Raw genomic sequence first — 18,792 nt, forward strand, 5'->3', positions numbered from 1 at the left:
TGGAAAATCAGGACGGATTTGTTCAGATGTGTTATGAATTTTCTTCTTATATATCTTGTAGAAACTCTCTCTCTGTGTCTGTCTCTCTTTCTCTCAAAAGAGAGTAAGTTTTTTGTATCATAGAATATAATTATAGACACACAGACAGATGATGAACATTTTATTGATGCATTAAAAGGTCTATGGTTTTGTAACCCCAATAACAAGTTATTAGCATGAGCTGTATACGGCAATGTTCTAAATATAATATCGATGTTTTAAGAAATGTTGTCGTATAATTTTCTGTTGACTAATATATTTTAGATTTCAAAATGTAAAATAGTAACAATGCCTCAAGATTTATATACGCTAACATTTATTTACACGGCAACACACACACACACACAAACTTTATGATAAAGCCATTAAAACACGGACATGTCATAATTACAGATGTCAAAAGTTACCTTGTGTAATGTTTAGACACTTAATTTCAAATTCAAGTAAGAAAATAATACACAATGACTAAAGATTTATATACAATAATGTTTAATAAAATGCCAAAATACACACACAAAAAGTTAACTCATCAAATTACATTCGTAGGATCGAAAGTCGCACATCAAAGGTCGCAGGGAATAGTTTCGAACTATAGGCCTGGCCAAATTTATTCAAAAATAAAATACCCAACATCTGAAGTGATTTTACATGTGTAGAAATGTGTGGAATAAAATTTGGATACATGTTAAGTGTAGCTGAGTGCTTAATGAAAATAATTATATGCAACTTGGTTTCACCATGATGCCTAGCATAAAGATGGGTGCAAAAATGAAACTAAGGCACTTGATCAGTTGCTGAAGGTCCAGCAAAAGGTATGTAGCTGAGTGGGAAGGTGGATGACCCCCGATGAAAGGTAGATGTTGAAGATGGGCAGACAGAGTTCTTCATTGTGTGCAGTGTTTAAATCCCCTTGCACGGTACCGTATATACTCACCTATAAGTCGGTCCGCCTATAAGTCGGTTGTATTCTTTGAGGTTATTTTGTAGGAATTTGCTATTAACCTGCTTATAAGTCGGTACAAATTTTTGTCAGAATCGGTTGACAATTTCAAGTCAATGCTCTAGTGTTTTTACCTTTGTTTCAAAAAATATTTTGAGAAATACCGCTGATGTATAATCTTTCTTTCTTAACAAATCAATATAAAGCCAATACTCTAATTTATTTACTTGTATTCAAATATGTCGGGATATGCCATCTATATTTAACCTCTATCTCAACAAAATTCGTTTATTTCGTCCATGTTTTTGTTTAAGAGCTATCTACCTTGTCTTCTATATTTTGAACAACGATCTCGATTTTTTTATACCTTACATGCGTAAGAAAAATAAATATGCTTTATGATTTATTTCATAAATACTAAGCCTCTGTTGAAATAATGATGAGGTGCTCAATATCCAAGCCATATCTGTTTGGAGTTTAAACACAACCCTTGATCTATTATTGATAATAATCACTTGATTACCTAAGCAATTATGGTCTCATAATTACCAGTACCTGACACAGTGTTTACTTAGTAGCAGAAACTGTTATTGTGGGATTCCAGTATAATTCATTGTATCAACAATCGAGTTTGTAAGGGTCAAGAATGATGATTTAAATTATCTGTTAACAATATTCAATTTTTTATGAAATATATTTCAGCTGGTATACATATGAATATTTCAATATTAAATCGAGTTCGCAATTCAATTTTACCGATAAACGATAGATTAGTTAAATTGAAAGAATTAGTTACCGGTATGTAAACAATTTTCAAAAATAAATAATATACATGCATAAACAATACGATATGTCTAGATATTTGTGAACAATAATCATTTGTGTGGTAGTCCATGATAATCGTCAAAGTTGTTTAAAAACACTACATTACGCCGCCCAGAAAAATACCAATCTTCTTAAGACACACCTATAAGTCGGACATAGAGTTTTGGACCAAAAATTGACTCCCAAAAATGCGACTTATAGGCGAGTATATACGGTACTCTCATGTTGTGTGGTTGGTGTGGATTTAGCTTATGTGGGAGAAAATCAAAGTAAGAAGTCGTGTAACAACATATACACATATGGATGAATGTAATGTTGGGTACTAATTCATTAACTACATCAGTATGAAATACAAGTATTGAGAAAACAGATAGTAACCCGACTTTGATGTATACCCCCTACCCACATATTGCAGAACCAAAAATACTGTCATCTGCCACCAAAAAGAAAGCACAAGTCAATAGTGAACTCGTTCATTTATTAATGTGTATTGTTAACTCGTACATAAATTCAGTCATAATCATCGTCAGTTTTATGGTTCTCTTTGAATTCTGCCCACAAGCTTACACAAGAACAGACACACACACACAACACGCACATTAGCGATGTGATATCCTTTTCACAATTAATAACGCGAGGAGATAAAAATACTGTCACACTACCATTATATTGTTCTAATTTAAAGTACAAATCATTTCATTCAAATATGCATATTACATGTATTAAAAGCAAACTAATTTTTAACGATAACAAGAGGCCACATCGCTCACCTGAGTCACCTTGGCCCATATCTGAAGACTTTCCATATATATTTGCATGTAAAACCTTAGTCCCTATTATGGTCCCAACCTACCCATGGAGGCCATGATTTTTGCAAACTTGAATCTACACTGTCAGAAAACTTTCATGTAAATGTCAACTTCTTCGGCCCAATGGTTCTTGAGAAGATTTTCCCTATATTTGTATGTAAAACTTTGATCCCCCTCCCTTGTGACCCCATCCTACCCCCGGGGGCCATGATTTGAACAAACTTGAATCTGAACTATGTCAGAAAGCTTTCATGTAAAAATAAGCTTTTCTGGCTCAGTGGTTCTTGAGAAGAAGATTTTTAAAGATTTTTCCAATATATTTGTATGTAAAACTTTGATCTCTATTGTGGGCCCATCCTACCCCCGGGGTCATGATTTCAACAAACTTGAATCTGCACTATATCAGGAAGCTTTCATATAAATCTCAGCTTTTCTGGCTCAGTGGTTCTTGAGAAGAAGATTTTTAAAGATTTTCCCTATATATTTGTATGTAAAACTTTGATCCCCTATTGTGGCCCCATCCAACCCCCGGGGGCCATGATTTTAACAAACATGAATCTGCACTATGTCAGGAAGCTTTCATGTAAATTTCAGCTCTTCTGGCCCAGTGGTTCTTGAGAAGAAGATTTTTAAATTACCCCACCCTATTTTTGCATTTTTGTGATTATCTCCCCTTTGAAAGGGACATGGTCCTTCATTTGAACAAACTTGAAAGCCCCTCACCCAAGGGTGCTTTTTGCCAAGTTTGGTTGAAATTGGCCCAGTGGTTCTCGAGAAGTCGAAAATGTAAAAAGTTTACAGACAGACGGACAGACAGACGACGGACAACAGGCGATCAGAAAAGCTCACTTAAGCTTTCAGCTCAGGTGAGCTTATAAAAACAAATCTTTTGAATTTAGGTAGATTAACTGAATTTTAATTTCAGACCATAAATGAAAGGGTACATAGTGTATTAACCACATAATGGGTATCTTCTGCAATTGTCCTTTTTTTGCAGAATTTAGCAGATAGGAAAAATCCACAAAAAATACAATGCAAAATATATATAACATGCATATAAGTTCATATAGGTATAATGCAATCATAGAAATTGGAAACGCAGAATATAATTTGCTACTATTAAATCACAAAAATTTCCAAAAGCAGAATTTACCCATTATACAGTATTTGAGTTGATATATATAAATGCATCCTCTCAATAGATGCAATAAATAGATAAAAGTTTACAGTGTATAAAAAAAATTCTTATTTCAGTTGGTATATTTTTTCTAATGTCCTAGTTAAACAAGTATAAGTAACTCATATACCATCAAACTACTGTTGGGTAAAACTGAATAGAAATAAAACCAATCTGTTGCACTAAATCATTGAAATTTTGGTCTGAGAATCAAAAGATAAGATTTTTTTCAAGCCTACAGACAAAGATTTAGGTTATATATACAATTAAATTCTCTAGCTGCAGGTATAGTTGTAACACATACACACTTCATACAGTCTGAAGTTTACAAATAACATTTACAAGGAAAGCATTGTGAATTCGAGGAAAAAGCTGTTCAATTACCCTTGCAATTAAAATAGGTACCCAGAGAACTGTATGATAGTCTTGGGAATTTGTGTGCACCACTCACCAAAGCCTGTGAGTTTTTTTAATATAGTTATCTCACAATTACTTCTCCAAAATAGAAACAAATCAAGCAGAATTTTGTATGCCAGCTGGGGATCACTGAAAGTGTTTAAACCCCAAAATAAATGAAGCCATATTTAAGATAGTTTGGTTTCCCGGTTATTGACGATTAGCTTATACTCACTCCTCGTTTTGTAGGTTTGAAAAACTCAGGGGTGCAGAATTTAATCTAAATAAAATTCATCAGTATTTTCCATGAATTGGAAGTGCACCTCGATCATCATGAAATTTAGAGACATCATAATCAAAGAATTTTCTAGAAAAAGAACTAGTATCATGGACAACAGTGACTGATCAATTTAAGCAAAGGTGTCATGGTATACTGAAAATGAGATAGCAATTACATTTTGGCGTTTTCTAGTTGGCCAAATTCCCATGCTGTTATCATATCATAAACATTTCAAAATTTGGTGCATTATTTGAGTGGGCTTATCATTTTATTAACTTTCTAGTTGGGCCAATTCAACAGCCCGCCCTAAAAAATTGACCCGCCCCAAATTCTTTTATTTTGTAAAACTTGCGATTTCCGGAAAATTTTCATGTCCGACTCAAGTCTTTACACTTCTTGTTTACACTTCCAGTATAGCAACGTGAAAAGCCACATGAAGAAAGTTAGTCTTGTACAACCAGACGCTCTGCTTTCTCCGTAAATTTCATCAGAGATTTGCAGAGACAGCTGAGTGTTTGGTTGAACAAGATTTGAAGTAAATAGATAAAGTTTTCTTAATTTCTCGCATTCTTGCAGGCGTAAATCTTGAAGAAGTTTGGTATCTCTGTGTTTGAAATTAAAGGTTAACCTGGAATTCGTCTGTGAAATAAATATACTATTAGATTGATATCCATCTGGCATTAAATGATGCACTTTTTGTTGACAAAAACATGTTTGTCATTAACATTTTTCTCAAAAAATAAAAATGAAAAAATAAAATCTTCCCATCTGCCCCATACTTTTATGGTGACCCTGGATGATAATCTATTTATTAAGTTGAATTGGCCTTAATAGTGTAAAGTATTGCATATAATGTATATCTACAGTACTGAGACATCATGCCAAAAAAGATCAATCATACAACAGTATGTTTATCAATTTCATAAAAAGATCATCTGAGATATTTATACTTCCTAGTACGTTTTGAATATACTTAAAAATCAATTTCCACATCCTGATATAATTCAATATACCGACACTACTCATATAAATGATGAAATATTTACATTTGCAGTGTTTTTGCCATTGGTATCTTTATAAATTGTAATGAGAAGCATTTCCTCATAAATGTACTACAGTTGTGAGCAATGTGTGTATGAATACAGAAACATTTGATATATACCCTGCTACAGTATGTCTATTCTAACAGCAGGAGATTTCAACAGAAATGAAAGTAGAATGCAAATATATCATTGAAAACACATGAGGGTATGAACTGCAATGCTTCATACTGGCATACTTTTCATATAGCACTAACATGGTACAGGAAGGATGCCAGTGTGAAGCGCCACAGTTCATACCCGCATGTATTTTCAAAAATGATAGTGTTTCTTAATTGTACAGAGACTGCTCCTACATATAATTAGACACACAGAGAACATTCCTGTATATAATCCATGGTACAGAGACCGCTCCTACATATAATTAGACACACAAAGAACATTCCTGTATATAATCCATTGTACAGAGACCGCTCCTACATATAATTAGACACACAGAGAACATTCCTGTATATAATCCATGGTTCAGAGACCGCTCCTACATATAATTAGACACACAGAGAACATTCCTGTATATAATCCATTGTACAGAGACCGCTCCTACATATAATTAGACACACAGAGAACATTCCTGTATATAATCCATTGTACAGAGACCGCTCCTACATATAATTAGACACACAGAGAACATTCCTGTATATAATCCATTGTACAGAGACCGCTCATTTAATTAAAAAGTAACATAAAAATCTTACAACAGGCAGTTCTGGAGACCTGCAAATCATGACCTATGAATACTAATCAGATCTGCATTTACACATTCTTGGCAGTAAATCTGATGCTTTTCAGATTGTTTGGAGAACCACCATTGTGAGGAAGTGTTGACTAAGTGAAAGGAATACATAGCACTCCTATCAATGCCTCTAAAAGGGCACAGGAAAAAAACACCCTACATTTGGAGGAATAATCCATGTATAACCCATCCTAGATATTCTCTTTCTCTATCAAGCTTCAAACTAGCAGTGGAAACTGACAACATTTTGGGATTTCCCCTATTATTTTTAGATTTACCTGTTCCTTTGACAGATTCTCTGGAGGCGGTGGAAGGTTGGGGGGAGGGTGTTTCTCTAGATTTATGTTGACTGGTTTGACAGGACTCTCCTCCTCTGGGCCCCTTTGTGGTTTGGATTGGTCCGGAACCGGTGGAAGAGGTTTGTCTGGGTACTCAATTGTCCCTGTCAATCACAGAGTTCATACATTACCACAAAAAGGTCAGAGATACTACGGTAATCAAGGAATATTCCTTGAACAAGTTTGAGGGTCCAGAATCTTACTACTCTCATTAGTACTATTAGAGAATTATTGTGTTTTTGATTCATTATATATTCAGTGGATAATACACATCATTAAATTTTCATGAATGACGTTGTTGTTAATTAAAGTATAACTTATATCATAAGGAACCGGAGCGGGAAAATATTATCCCTAAGTATTTAAATTCTTTCTTATTTTCAATAACACTGTTATCATAATAAAACACCTTTTTTGGCATAGGACCTTTAGAGAATACTAAAATCTTTGTCTTACTGACATTAACATTAAGTTTCCATTCAGAACGATAAACAAGAGGCCCATGGGCCACATTGCTCACCTGAGTCACTTTGGCCCATATCTAAAGATTTTCCATATGTATTCGCATGTAAAACTTTGGTCCCTATTGTGGCCCAAACCTAATGCCAGGGGCCATGATTTTTACAAACTATTTCAGGAAGATTTCTTGTAAATATAAGCTTCTTTGGCCCAATGGCTCTTGAGAAGATTTTTAAAAGATTTTTTCTATATATTTGTATGTAAAACTTTAGGTAACCCTCAGTCTTATATTGGGGAAATTAGATAACCCTCAGTCTTATTTTGGGGAAATTAGGTAACCCTCAGTCTTATATTGGGAAAAGTTAGGTAACCCTCAGTCTTATATTGGGGAAATTAGGTAACCCTCAGTCTTATAATGGGAAAAGTTAGGTAACCCTCAGTCTTATATTGGGGAAATTAGGTAACCCTCAGTCTTATATTGGGGGAAGTTAGGTAACCTTCAGTCTTATATTGGGGGAAGTTAGGTAACTTTTTGTCTTATATTGGGAAATGAGGTAACCCTCAGTCTTATATTGGGGGAAATTAGGTAACTCTCGGTCTTATTTTAGGAAATTAGGTAACCCTCAGTCTTATATTAGGGTCTCTGGTTGATATGGCATTTAAAACAGATTTTGTATGAATAATTAATATTGATCAACAAAATGAAATCAGATTGATATTATCAACATTAAACACTAATAAAACCTGCTTTCTTTTACAAAGATTGACCATTTTCCTCAACATTAAACACTAATAAAATCTGCTTTCTTTTACAGAGACTGACCATTTTCTTCCTCCTCAGATGCACCTTTGCTGAAGTCTGACCCCCAGGAAAATGTGCTGTCCATTGTGGAGGAGTGCTGGTTTCTTGCATTCTCCCTGAGATGCACAGAGTCATAGAATTCATCACAATCATCTGCCACTATGTAAATACACAAACCACAAAGTTAATAAAATTATCATTATCCAGACTACATGCAGAACATTTTCTCTCACATAAAAGAAATATCCTCTGTCAAATCATATTCACCATCACTTTGAAAAGTTATTTCTAAATAATTAGACAATTCTGCTTGTAACTTTCGGTTCATATTCAGTCTCAAAATCATTCCATCTTTTTTCAATTTTAAAAAATAGTTGTACAAATGAAATTTAAACAATTGGTTATTTTATAAGTTATTTGAAGCATTTCAATTTCCTGAATCAGAAATGGACAAATTGTCTGCAATTTGAATAATGCTTTTAAAAAAACTGTGTTTTACTGGGTCAAAAGTGAAAAGGAAGGTTAAATCTCAGATTTATTCTAAATACTCAAATGATATGCCTCCCACAGAGTAAATGTGGACTTCTAAGTGTTGCTATTCTAAACATATACAGAAGATTCTGACCCAGACAAGTTATCTAACAATGCGTCCACACATCAAGTTCACTACAGTAACCTTGGAAACTGATTATTTCCAAACACAGTGGCCTCCTGGTATAGCAAGCTCAGATATTACAAACAACCTAAACATTTTTAGTTCAAAATTATTTCTTTTATAAGAATGTTGATTACAGTGAGGCCACTTATAACAAGATTCTGCATGTAACAAGGTCAAAATCTATGCTGATAAGTAGAAAGCACTGTGATCTGATATAAATAGCTACTCCTGTCACACTTCATTGACTGATTGTACTTGCTAGTCCCAAATAGCAAACAGTGATCATCATAGGTTATATATGTACAATTCTACAGGAAGACAATGTAGTGAATGGATTCTGAAATAACAATGAGTTGTTTTTAAAGCAATGTTCAGTTTATAGTCATGGCTTCTAAGAAGAGAAAGGCCATATGTGTAGACACAAATAACAAAGTCAGAAAGGGATTAACAACTAACAGTGAAGTTGTATAGGACTATAGATTAGTGTTAAAAGTACATTTAACACAATTTTAAAGAACAAAGACATGAATTTTGAATTACAATTCAGAAGGTTTCAACCAGAAGAGAAGACAGTTTCAAACTGGTGATTTTTATTTTATAGAGAATCGTGCATTTCATGATTAAATTTTCAATCTGGTGATTTTTACTTAATATAGAGAATCATGTATTTTATGATTTTTATTTTAGAGAGAATCGTGCATTTTATGATTTTTACCTTATAGAGAATCGTGCATTTCATGATTTCAATCTGGTGATTTTTACCTTAGAGAGAATCATGTATTTTATGATTTTTACCTTATAGAGAATCATGCATTTCATGATTTCAATCTGGTGATTTTTACCTTAGAGAGAATCATGTATTTTATGATTTTTACTTTATAGAGAATCGTGCATGTTACGATTTCAATCTGGTGATTTTTACTTTAGAGAGAATCGTGTATTTTATGATTTTTATTTTATAGAGAATCGTGCATTTTACGATTTCAATCTGGTGATTTTTACTTTAATATAGAGAATTGTGCATTTTACGATTTCAATCTGGTGATTTTTACTTTAATATAGAGAATTGTGCATTTCATGACTTCAATCTGGTGATCTTTACTTTATAGAGAATCATGCTTGGTTCGTGAATAAAAGAAGTGAGAGAATTCCTATTTTTTGTCAACTTTTCTTTCATAAAAAAAGTGCTTGCAAACAAAGTGAAAATTTAATTCTGATGAAATTGTATATCACAAGGACCATGACTCTAAAGATGCATGTAGCAACATTTTACAGAGACACAATCATCTGATTGTGTCTCTGTAAAATGTTGCTATCTTGGTATTATAAATAATGGTACTATTATAAATAAACATCAGGGTGAAATTTTAACAAAAGAGGTTAACAAAAGTGAAAAAGATGATGATTGTGATGATGTGCTAGAGAGTTGAGAAATTTCTACAAAGCAGTATCGGTATTACAAAACCTTTACTGTGAAAAAAGAGAGAAACCTACACCGGTGATTCTACTATCGGCACTTTACAAAATTCAAATCATCTCACGGATAACCACCACAAAAGTAATCAAAACAGCTCTTTATCTGAAAGTTTTTTGGGGATGTAAAAATTTTAATGAGTGAGAAGTTGATAATTATAATGTAATTAGTAAATGAATAAGAATATAAGAAATGAACAGCATTTTGAGCTGTTCATGGTCAATATGAACGGATTTGGATTTGAGGCAAATTCTCGGTGAATCGCACTAGCAATTCACAGAATTTGCCTCGAATCCAAATCCATTCATATTGACCATGAACAGCTCAAAAGTGCTGCTCATTTCTTAAATGGCTGAAAATACCAAAACGGCCATTAATAGTAATAGCTTTAATGTGTGATATAAAATTAAGATTGATCAATGTTCCTCTTCACTCTCCACCTGTCTGAAAGTTCTTGGTGGAGTGATCTGAAGTATGCTCACATCATCTCTCACATGGTCATTTAAAACTCAATGTGTTCAACCCGTATATCTATAGAACACTGGGTGTAATGGATTCAAACATTCTAGCCCACTTCAACTTGCCGAAAAACAAAGATGAAATACTTATATATTAACGCAAAATTCCTACATTGTTCAGTGCCTCTATAAATTAGTATCATTAATGATTATGGTGGACGTTTTTACAAAAATTAATGTGCAATGGTTGCAATCAATTATTTTGAATGTAATGAAAGTAATGGTACAGCTATTTTTAATGGCTACAATTAATTATTTTGAATGTAATGAAAGTAATGGTAAATTAAAGTTATAATTTTTTAATGATTACAAATTAATTATTTTGAATGTAATGAAAGTAATGGTAAAGCTATTTTTAATGGCTACAATTAATTATTTAAAATGTAATGAAAGTAATGGTAAAGCTATAATTTTTTAATGATTACAAATTAATTATTTTGAATGTAATGAAAGTAATGGTAAAGCTATTTTTTATGGCTACAATTAATTATTTTGAATGTAATGGTAAAGCTATTTTTTATGGCTACAATTAATTATTTTGAATGTAATGGTAAAGCTATTCTTTAGGAAGTAATAGTAATTAGAGGTGACTCTCCATAACTCCAAGTTCACGAGAATGCTAAAAACTTTGAGAGGTCACAAGTTCAAGTTATAAAGATTGGGTTAAATCAGCAATCTGACTGATAGATTTCAAATGATAATACATGTATGTAACAGTTTGCTCAGTGTCGCTACTCTTTTCCTGTGCAAGTTGTGACATTGTGACAAACTTCTCGAAATACTCATTTTACTATCATGTCTCAAAATTATAGTCTGGAAATTAAGTATTTCATACCTTATTTATCATACTTATTATCAAGATTAATCATCTTTTAAAATTATCATCTACAGTGACCAGATGTGATATCATTGGTTAAGTACCACATATATGAACAACCTATTAATGATAAAAACTGCACGTGCAAGCTATTTACATTTTTCAGGTAAGGTCCTCACAGAATCAATTACCCGCTTAATTGACAGTTTGTATATATAAACAACAGATACTTTGAGTTTTCATGAATGAAATATATATAAATGGGACCCAGATTTTACTTCATGAAATCAAGAACTTCGAAAAAACAAAAGTTCATGAATTAAAGTACAGAAAAAAACTGGGGCCAAGATTTCACTTCAAAAGATCAAGAACTTTTGAGATTGAAGTTCAAGTCATTGAGAGTCATTTATAATTACAATTATAATTAATGTACTTAATTTGCAATGTAATTGACCCCCAAACCTGTAGTGATGCTCAGCTGCTAATTGATTATCAATTTGAAATTTCAAAAATTGTCTTTTTGTCCATAATCGATCAACAGAAATAATAGACTTTATATATTAAATTCGAAGATTTTTCTGCTTGGCTTAGATATTAGAATAAAAATCAGTATATGCACCCAGGGGTGCATGAGCCGAGTTGCATGGGATACATTGTAAAGCCAGGAATGACGTGGTATATTTATAATTGTGAAGAACTAATTTCAGTTTTAAACTTTTCAAGTTACTGTCCAGAAACCATATTTGTCTGAAGTTTTCAATCTATATTCGGTCACTGTGACCTTGACCTTTGTTCTCCAAAATCAATAGGGGTCTTCCTTACCTGGTACCCAACAATATATCAAAGTTTCATTTGATTTGGATTTAAACTTTCGGAGTTATCACCCAGAAACCAAATTTTCCTGAAATTTTCATTCTATTTTCGGTCACTGTGACCTTGACCTTTGATCATTTTTCTCCAAAATCAATAGGGGTTTTCCTTACCTGGTACCCAACAATATATCAAAGTTTCATTTGATTAGATTGTAAACTTTTCGAGTTATCATCCGGAAACCAATTGTTGACGCCCAACCACCTGCCCACCCGCCCGCATCACCAAACCAATAAAAAGATATGTTCCTAAAATCTTTGATTTTAGAAATGAAAGTGAAAGTACAGATACTATGAAATCAAAGTGAAAGTAAGGATACTCTGAAGTAATTTTGGTTACGATTCGACAACAAAGTGGTTCTTGAAAAGAGATTGAAATGTGAAGAAAAGTTTACCACAACAGAGATGAACATGGTCAAATTTTTATAAGATAAGCTTACTAGCTAAAAACATGCTAAATTTCGATCCCTCTCGATCAGCCTCAAATTTCAAAGAATATTTCAAGATAAAAAGTGACACAGAGGTATGAGCCCAGCACCTGGTGGAGAAAGAAACATAGCATAATGGACTGAGGACTTTTGATGATAAGGGATGTGACTGAATTCCTCAGAAATCAGAGGCAAACTGGTCAAAAGGGGAGGAAAACACCCCACCCTACCTGGAAAAATATCATTATCTGTCACTTCAGATCAAACCCAGAGTGTTTCATGTTTCAAAAATTAAGCCTATCAGAGGATTTCCTCTGAAGAGAGGAAAACTCACACTCTTGGGTGATGCTTTCCTCAACGAAGTACTTCAATATAACATACTGATCAGACATATGGGTTATCTGTTACTGCATAATGAAATTCCTTATTAGAAAATCACATTTTTATTCTGCCAAAGATGTGCAGTTTACATGTGTAAACATTTGACAATGGATATCAGTAGCGGATTTAGGGGGGGTTCAGGACCCCCCCCCCCCCCCCCCTGGGGGCTATTCTTTTTTTTAACCACACCTAAACCTTTAAAGGATGTGGTTACTGTAAATGAAAGTAAAAAGGAACAAGAATTTCAGTCAAAAAGGCATTAAAGTGCACCATTTTAAATCAACCTTTTTAAAATTTTCCCGGAGGAGGCCCTCCGAACCCCCCTCCCATGCCCCCCTCTTCAGCCCTCAACCCCCCCCCCAACCCCCACAGTAAGGTCTATAGATCCACCACTGGATATTTCTTTGTCTATTGTAGTATTTAGCAGGCTAAGTTTTAAATGGAATACCTAAACTATGAAAAATATTTCCTAATTACATAAGTATGTTTTAAGTGTCTTAGTTTCTTAAACTCAATTCATGATGACATTCTAGATGAAAATTAAGTACTGTAAGTTTCTGTTAATTTGATGGCTAAATATAGAGTACACAAATATTACAAATAAGATCAAATTTCAACAGTAAATTTCAATTTTGAAACAAGAGGCCCATGGGACACAACACTCACTAGAGTCAACTCGGTCCTGCTATTCTTCAGAAGATTTTAAAAAAGAACTTTTACCTGTTTTATTACACACAAAAATTTGAACCAATATTATGACCCCACCTGAGCTAAATGAGGTAATGATTTCCCCAGCACTATATTCATGTAACATGTAAAATTTTATCCCCAATTGTAGTCCCACACTAACCCCATGGTCAATATTTTTTTCAAAAAGAAAGATTTCCAAATTTTCCACATACATTCTCATGTAAAACTGTGAATCCGCATTGTGGCCCAGACCTATCCCAAGGACACAGAAGAAACTTGAATATGCACTACCCATGCAGCAATGCTTGCATATTGACATGATTAATCCTAGCCCTGCGGCTCTTGAAAATAAATGATTTATTCCGATGTAAAACGTTGATCCCTATATGGTGAGCATGGTTTGAACAATTTTAAGAAGCTTTCACATAAGTTTAGCCTTTTCTGGTTTAAAAATTCTAAGGAGATTTTTAAAAGATGCCACCATATTTTCAATATTTCTTAATTATCTTCCCTTTGAAAAGGTGTATGAACCGTCATTTGAACAATTTTAAAATCCTTTTTACCCAGAGATGCTTTATGGGTTCTGGAGAAGTTAAAAATGTGTATGTATAGTTTACAGGCAGAGGGATGGACAACTGACAACAGGTGGTCAGAAAATTAAGCCCTACAAGCTTACAACTTACGTGAGCTAAAATGGCAGCACAAATTTGTTCAGTGCAATTTATATCAATTTTACAACATTTTTAAAAGACTGGTCAACTCAATGAAGATTCTTAAACTTCATTTACTTACTTACATTTATTTACATCCACTTGTGATAACCGCCAAAATGTTACTAAAACGGCACTTTTTCGCAATAATTGTACTTCACTTCAGTTAGTTTTTTTTATTACATTGCAATTATATCATATCACTTCAAAGCTAGCAAATGTATGTATCCATTCAATTCAATTCATTTTTTATAAGCATTGTAGCGACAGACCTAAGTCACTAAAACAGGTAGTGACAGTTCCATCGCCAAACGTTCAGCATCAGGTGTTAATCTCAGGGGTCCTCGGAGATGACCTTAAAAACGGATGTCCTGTGTTGCACTCAAGAACCCTCACTGCTCAAAGGCCATAAGCGCCGAGAAAAGGCCTAAATTTGAAGCCCTTCACCGGTCTTGGTGACGTCTCCATATGAGTGAAAAATTCTCTTGAGAGAGACGTTAAGCAAGATAAAATGCAAGCATTGTACATGTATATGGAGTTAATTTCAACTTTTCATGAATTTTCAATTCAGTCATAATACGCAATTTCCAAGATATCAGCTCTTTTGTGATGGAGGTACGTTCTGTAATCTGTTGAATGCTTGAGTGGGTACAAGATGTATACATATCATACACTGGCTGTGTAAACAAGCATTCTGAGAGTATTGTATAGCAATACATAGTCCCCTACTGGAGGCAAAAATTATTGGACTGCATCAATATTCAAAGTTCTTTATGAGACCAAGGTTATGGTAAAAGGGAAGATTGGGAAACCAAGATAGGAATGGTTGGAAATCAACCACTATTCAGGTACAAAGACTACACAAGGAAAACTTCAAAATCAATCTGTAACTTGTATGGCAAAGCAATCATCATGATGTACTGAATATCATATGAATATCTGCAAGCACATTAAAAAAAGTCCAGAAAACTGATAATTCATGTTATTTTTTTAAGTCCAAGGGCCATAATTTAGTGAAAAATCAGCGGACCGAGACAAAACTCGAACGTGATCTGTAACTTGTTATGGCAAAGCAATGTGCCAAATATCAAATGAATATCTGTAAGCACGTCAAAAAAAGTCCGGAAAACAGATAATTCATACTATTTTTCTAAGTCCAAGGGCCATAACTTAGTGAAAAATCAACGGACCGAGACGAAACTCAAACTTGATCTGTAACTTGTTATGACAAAGCAATGTACCAAATATCAAATGAATATCTGCAAGCACGTCAAAAAAAAGTCCGGAAAACTGATTTGCAGGACTGACGGACAAACAGACGGACGGACGGAGCACAAACCTAAAGTCCCCTTCGACTTCGTCGGTAGGGGACTAATAAGGATAAAAGTTATAAAAGCATAAAATTTGTTTATATCAGCCATTGGTATACATTAAACTGAACATATCAAGAATAATTTGACATGTTTGAATTAAATTAAATATAAAATTATTTTTTATTTCCTCTTCTACACGAGTGATACTTTTATAAAAGAAAGATTATCAATTTTATTTTGAGCTATTCTATTATCAAATACTCATAAACTTACTAAATCTATGTGTCTCTGCAGTTCTGGTAATCATCCTTTAGGCAATATATGAACGCAGTGATCAGCATTTGTACTCACCATACGAATACGAAAACATATTTTGCGTCTCACCGTGCATAAGAGTTCGACAAAGGGAAATAACTATTGGACAGCTCGGAAATTGCGTACTGCAAAATGCTTAAATAAGTTTCTTTCAACCATTTTTTAGTCCATGTATATATTACTGTTACAACAGGTGTGGGAACAGGGACATTATGTAAAACTCATGTTAATTTACATCAGTTTTTCCTGTCCAAAGTCAATGTCTCTACATGTAACAAACATAGAGTGTTGGTTTTAACTGTACTTTCCTTTGTCCAATGTTTTCCTTACTTGACTTCCCCCATTTTACCCTCCCTTATGTATAAAATAAACAGATTCAATGAAAAGTGGGGACAGATAATGCTAATTGATTAACACGTAGAATGTTACTGGAATTCCATGATGAATTCAAAATTTCAATATTTTTACTGACCTATATCATTATCTATTTCACAAGACACACAGCAACCAGCAATCTAGTGATTATTCCCAAAGATTTTTTTCAACTTGCTGCTGATCGAAGCTATACATGTTTTGGTTGAATAAAAGTTTGAGACAAAATCACCCCCCCCCCCCTTTTTTTTATCTTATTAGTAAGTTTTAAAAAAAAAAAAAAGACATGTACCTATTTCCTATAAACATTTTTTTTTTTTTTTACATAAGGTGAGCTCATATCAGCATGATCAGGATGAGAATTATTAAGTGTGGAAAGTTTGGGGGGAATTCAAGTAGGTACTTTTCATGACTGCAAGGGACAGAAGAACTTGATAAACTTTCTCATTTTAAGCCACAATATGTGTAAAAACTATATGATATAATTAAATATTAATCTATTGATATCACGATATTGCAATAGGTGAAAAGATATAAAAAAAAATAATACCTTCATCATATTTTCCAGAGCCCTGAAAATCTGGATGCTTTTCTATTTCATATGTTTTTGGCGGTTCTGAAAAATAGACATTAGGATGTGAATAAAACTAAAAGTGTCAGCTACAAGGCTTGTAATGAGTGTTTTATTCATGACATGACTTAAACCCTCTCCTTATCACTAAATTAAGATTTTCCTTATTACAAACAATAATGATAGTTTGAAATCTTGGCCCATCGTAGGGCTTTAGATCAATAAAGAATATGTTTAAACAACAAAACACAAACTACATGTTGCCTCTTCACAATCTAATCAAATTTTCATGGTAGATCCGCACAAACATTTGCTATACAAATGTTGGTAAAGCTTCTATGCAAGAATATCAAGTTATCAACATACAGTTTTAATCAGATTTACCTTTCTATCCTCCAAAATTCATTATTGAGAACATGACACAACTTGAATTGGTAAAATTTGCCATGATGATGCCAATAAAAACCAGATTCAGTGAGATTTTACACAGACAGACAAAAGGTTAGATAAAGAAAAAGACAGGACAAAAGCTGTAATATATCCCCGAATCTTCTGATTTATGTACAGCAACATTACAATGCAGATGAGCCAACATACAAGTGAGAAAAAAAACCTCATTTTCAAATTATTGCATCTCTAGGAATCAATCAATTTCACCCAAGCTCCATATGTAGGAACTTTAGATAGAGAAACCAAAGCCTGTTAATATCATACTCCACATAACATTCAAGCTACCATAATCCCACCCGTGCAAACAAAACTGGACTACAGATAACCAAGCCAAGTACATGTATGAACCTGCCTTGTAGGTGGTAAAATTCCTTGATACAGTTTCCATACAAAGTTTCAATCTCCTCCCTGTAAGTCGCATGTTCGTTATTTCTTAATTCAGTCTCCTCATCACTCACGTTTCCATAGATACTACAATCCTCCAACTGAATTATGGGTACGTTGGGTGTGATATACTCTTCCTCTGAGATGTATCGACTCAGTCTATTCTCTGCCTCCTTTTTGGGTCTCTCCTGCGTTTTTACAATCACATTAGGATTTTTCATCAGTACGTTTCCACTTTGCAACACATTTTCTAAAATCTGTTTGTGATTCAACATACTTTCACATGTCTGTGCTCCATCATTAACATATTCACTGTCCACGTCTTCATAGATCTCCTCAGTTACACAATCATCATTGTCAAGTACCGTGATGTACAAATGAGGTTCCTCAGAGCCACAAGAAGTTTCACTGTTTTCGTAAACACATTCTCTTTCATCCATTTTTAACAGTAGGCAATGAAGTGTCCACTTAAAATACATGGGTATGATTGACACCTTAAGCTCATACAACTCTCACGTAGAACAGTCAATAAAGGAAAAACCACTTTGTTGCCATCACTTTCACCGAACAATACAATACGTGCACCATCGTTGATTTCATACATCACGCAGTTATAGTAAAAACACTTCAATGACAACAATAATTTCACAAATGAAATTGTCAGATCAAGTAGATTACACGTGCATTTACTAAAGATGCTCTTGTGTTGTTCTTAATTTCCGATCCCAAATTTCATTTTCAATTTCACTCCAAATTGGGTGTTTGATGGTTGATATTATTTCACAAAAATTATAAAAATTTTGAACTCTCAAATAACACAGTCAAATTGTGTCTGCTGTACAGTTTACAATCCTACATTACAAAAACATCTCTGTCCTTATAATGAGCAATATACGAGAGAAATATCATTGGAATTAACCATTGTACTTGACTTTTACTATTAA

The 18,792-nt window shown here is 33.6% G+C and overlaps 1 protein-coding gene across 16 annotated transcripts in view; it reads right to left on the reverse strand.

Annotated features, from left to right (window-relative positions):
* Window positions 1–18,792, reverse strand: part of LOC125646134 (rho guanine nucleotide exchange factor 10-like protein) — a 51,587-nt gene that overhangs the window by 24,836 nt on the left and 7,959 nt on the right. For 9 of the 16 annotated variants that reach the window (XM_056157761.1, XM_048872305.2, XM_056157752.1 and 6 more), the window contains 4 exons: window positions 16,994–17,059; window positions 7,920–8,057; window positions 6,578–6,741; window positions 4,422–4,466 (listed from right to left, as the gene is read on the reverse strand). In XM_056157761.1, the coding sequence (XP_056013736.1) occupies window positions 4,422–4,466; window positions 6,578–6,741; window positions 7,920–8,057; window positions 16,994–17,059 (413 nt within the window). Of the gene's footprint in view, window positions 1–4,421; window positions 4,467–6,577; window positions 6,742–7,919; window positions 8,058–16,993; window positions 17,060–17,816; window positions 18,737–18,792 lie in introns of those variants that run through there. The other 7 variants (XM_056157775.1, XM_056157774.1, XM_048872337.2 and 4 more) reach the window with 3 other exon arrangements.

The sequence above is a fragment of the Ostrea edulis genome, chromosome 1, assembly GCF_947568905.1.
Source record: "Ostrea edulis chromosome 1, xbOstEdul1.1, whole genome shotgun sequence".
Taxonomy (NCBI): Eukaryota; Metazoa; Mollusca; class Bivalvia; order Ostreida; family Ostreidae; genus Ostrea; species Ostrea edulis.